The sequence below is a fragment of the Pelecanus crispus genome, chromosome 1 (assembly GCF_030463565.1).
Source record: "Pelecanus crispus isolate bPelCri1 chromosome 1, bPelCri1.pri, whole genome shotgun sequence".
Classification (NCBI taxonomy): Eukaryota; Metazoa; Chordata; class Aves; order Pelecaniformes; family Pelecanidae; genus Pelecanus; species Pelecanus crispus.
Window position 1 is genome coordinate 30961260 of NC_134643.1, and position 10866 is coordinate 30972125.

Sequence of the window (10866 nt, forward strand, 5' to 3'; positions counted from 1 at the left end):
GCAAAGTTTACTGCAACTCAGAATGTCAGTCAGCTACTTTGAACCCGTTTCCAGTTGCTCATGCTGCTTACCTCTCTGCCAGATTAGTTATCTCTGTGAGACTTGCCAATTTTAATGTGAACAGTCCTTTTTTACTTTCACTTATATGAAAAGTAATGTATGCTACACAGTACTTCCTTCCATCCCAGAATGAGTTCTTTTGTCTCTAACATTACAACTGCACCTGTTGTGAAGCTGGACATCGAAGTGGCTCAGTCTTGCAAGATAAAAGTGGCTGTTATCTGCTGTTTAACAGCTCCTCCCTTCAATAAATCAGTCCCCTCCTTGTTCTCTTTCTCTTTTTCCCATCAAATTAAGCAGTCTTGCTTTTTATTAACGGTAAAAATCACAACCTTTTTGGTATGGATTCTTCTCAGGTGCTGGCTTGACTGTCTCTGAAGGTACAACCTGTCATTCAACCTATGTATCTCAGCAAGCTAGACCTTCCCATTGGATATCTTTATGCGTGGATGTTACGAAAGATTTGAGGCATATCAGTGTTGCTGCTTGGAACCAGATTATCTGGATCTCTGCTACTTTTAAGGTTTCAAAGTACATTTGCATTGAACTTAGACTGCAAGGCTCCTTGGATATGACACACCTATCGGAGTGAGTTTGCCCTGTATCAAATGTCTTAGATCTGTTGTCCATTAGTGTAGAAGAGTTTGTGGCTTCTGCTCAGCTTGGAATCCAGAATTGTAGCTTTCCAGAAGTGTGCCCCGATGCTGTAGTAGGCTGAAGTTGTGTCCCCCTACACCCAGTCAAAAATAATGCTCCAGCCAAGAATGCAGGTTTTGTAAGAGAGGAAGACAGAATACATCACAGTGATTTTTCACTCTACTGTAGGTGAAGTGGGCTCTCCTGGAGATTAGAGGGTTCTGTGTTGTGCTCCTTAATTTTAATCTGTACAAGTATTTCATCAAACACTTTAAATGGAAAATTTTAAGATCTCTAGAGGCTGTCACTCTTCTTTACGGGAAGTTTTCTCTGCACTATAGAGTCATGTTCACTCTTGTGTTTCCTGTGGTCTCATAAGTCTTCTATTCTTTTGCTGTTACCATTGGACTCTTATGTAGAACGCAAGCGTACATACAGACATAGATTTCTGTTTGAATGAGACAATCTGCCATTAGTATCTCCATTTGCTAGACAAGGAGACGTGCTGGTCTGAGAAATGTCATACTAGCCTTATGTGGAAAAAGACACTACTTGACTTCAGCCCATGTTTGTGATTTCTGGCTGCTAGGATCTGAATGGTCCCTCTGCAGTATTCAAGTTCCTGTCGTACATGTTACATTGTGATTGGCATCCAAGCTGGGAAAAAATTGTTGCTATCATCTTCATTCTGAAATCTTACTCAGTACTGACTGACTTACAGCGTAGCCTGGTAATATGCGTGGCTTTAACTTAAAGATAATTGTTGCACTGTTTGCCATGGTGATGCTGGTATTTTGACAGAAGTATCCCCTGGATATCTTCTATTCCATGTAGAAGCAAAACCCTTCAACTTTGCATTATCATTCTGCCAAATGCAACAAGAAATCTTCTCTTGCTTCTCCAGCATCCTCTCTGTGGTAGATCACTGGGAGTTTAGGAGGAGCACAGAGACTCCAGATCTCTTTATTGCTGCTTAAAGACTTTTTTCTGCAGTATTCCTTACTGCTTTTTTGTTGCTATGAGTACAACCATGGCTTTGTTGGACTCCATTGGTCCTGCAGATCTGTTTCTGAAAGTTTTTGTAGTTATCTGTCTTTTTAGTGCTGAATCTTTCCCAGAAAGATGACAAATGATGTTTTGGAGATGCCAGTTGGAATTGGCTGCAGAAAATTGAAGCAAAAAGCAACATTTGCTTGCTGGAAAGATATAATTCACCTCCCTATTAATTCCCTGTGAAATCTGTGAGTTCATGTTTGTTTGCCTCTATTAATGAATTTTGGGTATTCTAAGATCTTACAAATACTGATGAAAATTTTTAGATGCAGCCCTGGAAATGATCCGATAGAAAGAGCTTAAACTGTTGGGTGCTAGTGGTGCTGTGTATTTTCTTTTTTTTTTTTGATACATGGATGCACTCATGAAGTTGTGTTTTGGAGAACAGGCAGATGTAAAGTCTGTACTAGCTGACTTGAACAGAACTGTTTAACTCCCGCATTTATTGGTTTGTTGCAGTTGCAAAGAAAGAATAAACAGCAGGGGCCTCCAAATTCAGAATGCAAGGAAAATTAAAAAATGAAGAACAGTGTCTTTGTAGGATGTATTCAACAACTGAGTCTTTGATATTAGTGATGACCGAGTGCAACATTCAAATTCTAATTCTTTTAAGATGGACAGTGTATCAGGTTAGACAAACTAAGTGCCAGGATGAGGCAAAACCTTTAAATAACGAGATAGCTGACTGCCAGTACTTCTGTACGGTACATTGATCTTATCTGATACTATATTATACTGGTAACAGCCTTAATCATGAAGAAAATGCCTATGGTTGCAAACTTGAAGACAACAAATGTTCCTCTAGGTATTGGTCAAGGAGACTATCCTTTGGAAGATAAGAATGCTTTCAGAGGCAAGGCAGCAGTCACTATCCTCAAAAGTTGCCAGGCATCTTTTTTTTCTTTTCTTTTTTAAACTATATATTTAACTTCAAGAAAAGAGCAATGATGTCTTTATTTTCATAAAGGCATTTCAGATTGGTTTTGCAGGTGGTCACAGATGATGTCAGAGCTTCCCAAGAAAAGGCAATTCTCATCTGCCAGCCTCTAGCATATCTTCTGCTGTGCTATAATGGGAGCTTCCACCAGACAGTACAAGAATGTCCTCTCTTTGTTTCTTCAGTCTGCTATTTTCTTTCTGATCTTCCACTCCTCCAGTTTTTTTTACCCCAGGAAGTTTTGGAATCTAGTTGAGAAGATGGGCCAGTTATTCGGTGTGGTTTTTTTCTTTCATTTTCCATGACATTTTGGAAGGGTATATGTGCATCTTTGCAGCATTCCAGAACTAAAGTATTGAAGTATCCTCAGCAGTCTGTCAAGCTCTGTCAGTCCAAGCAGTAAGTCATGATTTCTCAAGTTAATCCCCTGCCCCCCCACCTTTTTTTTTTTTAATCATTCACCTTTTGTTGTTTGGTAGCATAGTTAAGTATTTAGCATTACAACCACTGACCACCTTATCTATAATTTCACCTTGAGTAGTAGGGTCATCACACAGTGGCAGATAAGGAGATAGATTTTTGGCTTACTAAAATGTTCTCCAGAATTCTTATTGGATAAATTTTCATTTTTGAGTACTTCAGAAGTACTCTGATTAGGACTCTCCTTGCTAAACCAGATGGTTGTTTTTGACTATTTCTCATTAAAAAGCTTTTGGATACTCCAAAAGAAAGCTGATTGCATGGCATGAAATAGACTTCCCCCCCACCAACACCCCCAAGTAGTTTTGAGGGAATATTTCAGTTCAGTTAGATGTTTAGAATAACTTCCCTACAACTTGAGCAGCCAGTTTAAGTTTGTAGCTCTGCATGGAGTGATCTAACTCTTTTACAGCATCCATTGAAAACAGAATTGGAGTGAACCTACAGCATTTTAAAAAATATTAGCTAACATAAAGCAAACAAAATATTTTAAAATTTTTGCAGGGAATAACTAAATGCTTTCATTTTTACATTTTTTTGTTTGTTTGTTTACCGTGGAATACCATTACATGTTCTCTTGCCTTTATTAAACCACTTATGGCACTTGACTTCAGATGCCCTTTAAAATGGGACTGACAAGTAGGTAGGTCATGGGGTGTTGTCAGCTGCTTTTTTTGTTGTCAGTTTCTCTTTTAAACACCTGAAATTTTACCTCTCATGACTTGTGTGACTTCAACACCAATAAATACCACAAAAAGGTAAGTGGGAAACAAAGCAATAGAGAAAGCCTGTCTAGTGGACGCATAAATTGCTGTTCTAGTTTCTTACTGCAATTACTTAAGTTAATAGTATTACAGCTGCTCTGAACATAAACTTTTCCGCTTGAGGACCATCTGCTTTACTGATGGAGCTTGGTTCTTTAGGTATCTCAGCAATTCAAGTAAGGCATTCACTTCTATTAGTCACTACTGTGGTGTTTGAGAAATTTTTTGCACTAGTTATCTGAAATTGTAATTCAGACTATAACTTCAAAAATAACACTTGATAAAACTGAATTCTTGCTGCTTCTTAGATTGCTCCACTCCTTGGGGAAGATCAGATTACTTGATGTTGGTAGCTGCTTTAATCCATTTCTGAAGTTTGAAGAATTTCTGACAGTTGGCATAGATATTGTTCCAGCTGTTGAGGTATGTAATGTTTGCTGAATTTAATATAAATTTGATTCTCAGATATTTTAGAATGCTTCAAAACGACTGTAAAAAACGTATGTTTAATGCTTAAGTATGTATCTTAAATATCTGTGCTTTAAAAGGAACTGTGGCCCTCCTATTACATCCTTTCCAATGAGCAGGCTCTAAACTGTAGTTGTGTTTTGTTTTAAAACTCTAATTTTTTTCCAGAGTTATGCCTTTATAATGTGGTTGTGAATCTTAAAATCGGAAACTCTGTAGTAGCCATCTTTTAACAGCATTTGAGATGAGTCCTGGCATCTTAAAAGGCCTAAATAAAATTGAGTAGGCTTATGCTTAGGCATGAACCCCTCGGAAGCTGCGTTTGCTTACAGAATGAAATGATCAGTGGCTGTACTTGATGAGTTGTTCTTGGTGAGTTTTAGTAACCAGAAGTGCACTGTAAGGGGGCTTTTCAGTTTATTGCTACACATACTATTGGACTTCTGCAATCCTGAGGACAAATTTATCAGCACTTTTGAGGTAAATCGCTTCATTCTCTCTAGGTACTAAGGTTCTCAAATGCATTAATTCTGCCGTAATCTTATGTTCTTTTGCTCTTGACCCAACTTTTGTCAGTCGTAATAGCATTTATCAATCAAGCAAAATGACAAAGTGGAATGAAAATGAAAAGATACAGAAAGGAATGCGTTTCTTATAGAAAACAGAAAAACCTTTGACCATACACATCTTGACCACTTACAGCTTAAAATCAGGCTGTATTAAAATCAGTGGCCTAAGGTAACCCTGTCTAGAAGTGGAGAGGTGAGAAGCTTATGAGTGCAATAATACAGTTAACTTGAAAGTAATGTTCTCTTATTTGCTGCAGTGTGATTTACATGCTAAATGCTTTGTATTTTGTTGTGGTCGCCAGGTTTAGTCCAATAACACCTAATTTATATTTTTGCGTGTATGCTTAGAGGTAATGAAAGATATTCTTGAAAAAAATCTGAGTCTCATAAATAGCTTTTTAAAGCAATTCAATGTTAGTTTCATTTAAAACACAAAGAAACTGAGTGGACTGCATCTTGCCTAATTTGGGCAACTGATGCCTATTCTTCAAATACAATTGCTTTCCACCACTTAAGAGGCCATAGGACATCTGCATAGGGCTGTTGAGCATCACACAGGATGTAAAGGAGACACATGGCACTGAAGTGGCAGCCTGTGGCATCTAAAATGGTAATACATGGCAAGTAAATTTCCAGTTAAGATACATAGAGCATGAATGTCTGCATCTGAGGTTCTATGTTCCAATTGCAGTCAGTGGAGCTCTATTAAAAATAGCCAGTGAAACCTAAATGTCTGCTGTTTCATGTTGAGGTGATGACCTCATGGGATATATTGACTAGCTCTCCAGTGACTATAATGGGAGCCTAGGCACCTGAAGTTACATGAGCTGAATCTAACCGTTAATTTTGGGGTATGGATAGTTAATATTTTGCTATCTGGTCTTATCGTGCTGTTTTCATGAGAAAATTACTTTTGTTCTCATGAAAATCAGTTTAAATGTACAGTGACCAAAAACATTATTGGAAGAGTCCCAGAAAGGTTACTTCTGTGGATGTAATGGAGGAACATGAGTAATCTAGGCCAGACAACAGGAGAGGGAGTAGTCAGGTAGCTGCAATTTTTGTGTACTAACTAGTTATTCAGGCTTTCTCCCAGTACAAGGGAACAATAAGATAATGGATTTCTTGTCATCTGACATGGTTAGTAGCATAGCTTGAGGCCAGGAACTCCACGGAGTGATACTGTACAGATCAACATAGTTACTGCAAGGCCTGTCTTGGGCTCACCAGCTTCTCTTACTTCCATCCTCTTGGATACTTTGCTGTGTTCAGGGCACCTTGCAACCTAGCTAGCAAGCGTCCTTGGAGTGACATGGAGTACAACTTGTGTACTCAAACTCATCTGCTGGAATAAGCTTAGGCCCACCTCCAAAACAGAATTAATAAGCGCTGATGTATTCAAGATGACTCTAGTTTAAGCTGCATCAGCACCATAACCTCCTGAATAAATTTATCTTTAGGCCAGCAGTTGCCTGCACTGATTTAAGACTTGAGAATAACAGCCAGAGGGTTCTTATGGTAGTTAATGTCGTTGTCTGACCTGAAAAATGGATCTGATAACTTAGTGGTAGAAGCTGAAAATAGAACTGGTAAAATCTTCTGATTTAGCAAATCTTTTAGATAAGGTACCAAAATACTTTTTGAAATGCATTAAAGCATAGAGGCTTCTTAGGAAGTCAGTTTCTTGAATAATATTGAATAGAGGGTTAAAAAAACTCCTTCCTTATTAATAAAAATAGGTTAATCCACTTTCTGCATACAGAAATGCTTTGGATATAGACCAAGTAGTTGAGTAAAATACTTCAGCTAACTTGAGGAATAAGAAGGATATAATTGTGAAAAAAGTAGGAGAGGGACTGAACTGTTAGTTATATAATAAAAGAATGAATGTCTTCAAACTGTTCAGAATCTGTATGTTTCAGAGCAAAAAAATGTGAACTATAAAGCTATGGATATGGGACTATAATGGCAATATGGTAATCTGGTTTTGTGTTTTGATTGGGGTGCGTCTGCACCAAGAAAATATTGGTATTCGCTTTAATTAGGCATTGTTCACTCATTCAGTGTCCTGGTGTAAGGTGCACTAAGGGAAACATGCAGTATTATAAACTAGGAAGAGGGAACTGAGACAGGGGTAAGCAGAGCAGGTTTCTTCTTGACTTGGTGTTTTTGTTGGCTGTTCCTTCAAACACTCTGCTAGTAACACAGATATTCTGGAGTACAATTAGCAGTGGTTATTTTCTTGGAGGAGTCTAATTTATCTGTGCTCAAAAAAAAGGCAAAATTGGAATGAAGGGAGAATCTCCACTTTGGGAAAATCCAAATATAATTTCATACTGCTGGGAAACATGTTGTATTGGAATAAATGTAGTCTGAGACCAAAAAAGGGGCTGGAAGAGTACTGGAATTAAAAATTTGAAAATACAAATAGGAATGTGTTCTTAAATGTCAGTGGGTGCACTGAAATATGACTGCTGTTTCAGTGTCTAGAAGGACTTTAACATCAGTTCAAAACTTGTATGTCTAAAGTTTAGTAGCAATTTCCAGTTTAGCAGAATTTTTGTCCTAAAACTGCCTGCAGAGTTCAAATTCCACTTGAAACATACTTTAGTCCTGAAATTCTTTAACATTATTTCTGCATAATGTTTTATGAATACTTTTCCACTATTGAGAAAAGCTTGCTGTCTAAATTGTTTTTTCAGCTGTGTATGTATAACCTCTAACTTTTTAAGCCTTGCTTCTAAATATAGCTAGCATGTTACTCTGAACAATTATTCTTCAAAGCACTTCTTTCTTTTAAAACGTATTAGAGGATATCATGAAATTACTGCTGTTAATTTCCTGTTCTAAATATTACAAGGAAGCAGCATATAGCCCTGCAGGTATAATGGTTGCAATTAAAATTTCTTGATTATAGCCACATAATGCAAGTATCTTTCTTGATTTTTTGCAAATTGGAGGCCAAGATTAAACCTACTGAAAAATTAATCATGGGGTTTTTTTGAACATTGACTACTTTTTCTAATTTACTGCATATTCTCAGAAGAGATTGTGATTTTATATAAACAGAAATAACATTCTTTTCTACTTGGAAACAGTTGTGCACATCAATTGCTTTATGTTTATGAATACCTTTAAAATAATGTTCTAGTGATCTCTTTTTTGAATATTGTTTCATAAAACATGCTATAAATATTTTTGCAGTATGAAAATGCAACAGATCTAACTCCACTTCAGATGTGCTCCACAGAATGTTTTATCTCTGCCTTCATGTTCACTTAACGTGTTTGGAAATCTGTCGTTCACTGCACATTCTCTAGGCATTAATAACAATTTTTGCTGCTATCATGTTGAAGCCTTGTATCTTAATATCTTTTTTTATGAGAGAAGTCAGCCCAGGTTTTGATGAATATGAAGTGTCAAAACTTAAACGTAGTGAACAGCATACTGTTACTTTTATTTTTTGAGTGCCTTGTGATTAAGGATGTTAAGAACTTCTTCTGTATGTTGTATTGTGGTGTCATTTCCAGTCTTTGATGGCTTGAGCACACAAATGATCAACACGTGAATTTAAAGCCCTTACCTTTACTTTGATAACTGCCCAAATGTGTACCGCTACACTTTGCATTTACAGCAAGGTTGAAACATGGACCTGCATCACTGCTGCAAAGCTGTTAGTCTGCTGTAACTTTCTAACTTTCTTGCCTTGCTGTAACTTCTTTATGTTTCTGTGCCAATAAGGAATGTCACTTTTTTCCAAGTGACCAAACTGCTGAGTTTCCTGGATTCTTGAACTGGTGGAAATACTGGTATCAAATGTTCTAATTACTGATTTCAGGTTTATTTAAAAAAACCCAAACCAAAAGCAAAAAACAAACCACCACATAATTTAGATGTAAATTTTAAGAAGTCCATTGTTTCATGCTATTGCCACATTTTAATATGCAACTGTCTTGACAATGTATGGTATACTAGGAAAACATGGAATTTTGGCAGTCAACAGGGGATACTTTTGGCTTTCAGTATCTGGAGGAACAAAAGCAATGTAGGCTTATCTGAGTTATTTTAAAATCATTTGTGAGAGAGTTGATTTGACACTTTGTTCTATTTGGGCTTTTGTTTTTTTTTAATGAACAGTTCCCAGCTATCAAATCTCCAGCAAATTACTGCACATCTAAAATTTTTCTTTGCAACTGTGAAAGCTGGAAATACGCATTATTTTTAAACTGTTGGTTTAGATTGTTCGATTTAATAACAAGGGGGGATGTTCAGCAGGCTTGAATTTTCCTCAAGGGAATGAAGAAGTTACCACTGATCATTCTGTAGGTTTGAATTGTATTTGCTCTTTAAACTGACCTTGACGATTTTTTGGCTTGTTCTGTTTTTCTTATTCCACCAGAGTGTATACAAATGTGACTTCTTAAATCTTCAAATTCAGCAACCTCTCCAACTGGCACAAGATGCTATAGATGCCTTTCTTAAGCAACTGAAAAATCCCATTGATTCTCTGCCTGGAGAACTGTTCCATGTCGTCGTTTTCTCACTCCTCCTTTCTTACTTTCCATCACCCTATCAACGATGGATATGCTGCAAGAAGGCACATGAACTTCTCGTGTTAAACGGCTTATTGCTAGTAATAACTCCTGACTCATCTCATCAGAATCGCCGGGCTATGATGATGAAAAGCTGGAAAATTGCCATAGAGTCCTTGGGTTTTAAACGCTTCAAGTATTCCAAGTTTTCTCACATGCACCTGATGGCATTTAGGAAAACTTCCCTGCAAACAACAAGTGACTTGGTTAGCAGGAACTACCCAGGAATGTTGTATATCCCACAGGATTTCAACAGTATAGAGGATGAGGAGTATTCCAACACTTCCTGCTATGTTCGATCAGATACAGAAGATGAACAGCTAGCTTATGGTTTTATGGAGCTACCTGATGCTCCCTATGACTCAGACTCTGGAGAAAGCCAGTCTAGTTCAATTCCTTTCTATGAGCTAGAAGATCCTATATTGCTTCTAAGTTAATGTAGTCACTGAGATGCCCTTTCAGTCAAACCTCTTCCTTAACTACTTTTGCTATACTAACATGGGCTCAACACACAAAAATGGTTTGCATAAAGGAAATGCAAAGGTTTACAGAGTTTGCTATTTTTTTCTACTTTTGAATTTTAAAATTTATTCTTGTATGAAAGTGGAAAAAATACAAGTTTTACGCAAATGACTCATGTCATAGCATAAATTGCTGTTACTTTCTATAGATTTGTATCACTAATTTTTTTCCAGAAAGGTACCATTCTTTTCTTTAGTGCTGTGAAGTGTGAATTCTATTTAATTTGCTAAATGTTGTTTCTATATTTTAACTCAATGTGGTTGAGCTTAAGGCACTGGAGTTGGTGGGCTTCTGAGAAGTATATGTAGGAAGAAATAATTTGCACTTTGATTAAATGTGCAGATAGGTTAAGACACTTGGTTACACATGTCCCTTCTTAATTATGGAACAAAACTTTTTTCTAAAATTTGTTTCACTCTGGTTAAGCCTGGGCTGGAGAAAATATAATGCTTGATCATTTGATTTTATGTTTATTGCAGCCCTCTTGAGATAACAGCAAATCGAGGTAACGGCAAAACGCTGCAATATTTTCACCCATAGCTATACATACTGTGTAATTTAATTGCATAAAGAGTAGTTAGACATGAGATTTCTGAAAAGTTATTCTCCCCCCGCCCCCTGCCAGGAGTATGGTACGTCTAGACAATTATGTTTCACTTCCAAGCTGGAACATGGTTTTCTGATTTTGAGTGTACAAGCACTAACATATATCAATATTTCCACAACGATGGTGTTCTGTATTCTCTTCAAAATGTGTTTTTTGGGGGGGCAGGGTGGGTTTTGTC

The 10866-nt window shown here is 37.1% G+C and overlaps 1 protein-coding gene across 1 annotated transcript in view; it reads left to right on the top strand.

Moving 5' to 3' along the window:
• The window catches only part of SAMTOR (S-adenosylmethionine sensor upstream of mTORC1), a 33944-nt gene extending 23768 nt beyond the window's left edge, over positions 1 to 10176 (top strand). Inside the window, exons 4-5 of the mRNA XM_075721211.1 lie at positions 4239 to 4353; positions 9367 to 10176. Of these exons, the coding sequence (XP_075577326.1) occupies positions 4239 to 4353; positions 9367 to 9996 (745 nt within the window). The 3' untranslated portion in view covers positions 9997 to 10176. The remainder of the gene's footprint in view (positions 1 to 4238; positions 4354 to 9366) is intronic.
• Positions 10177 to 10866: the final 690 nt, after the last annotated feature.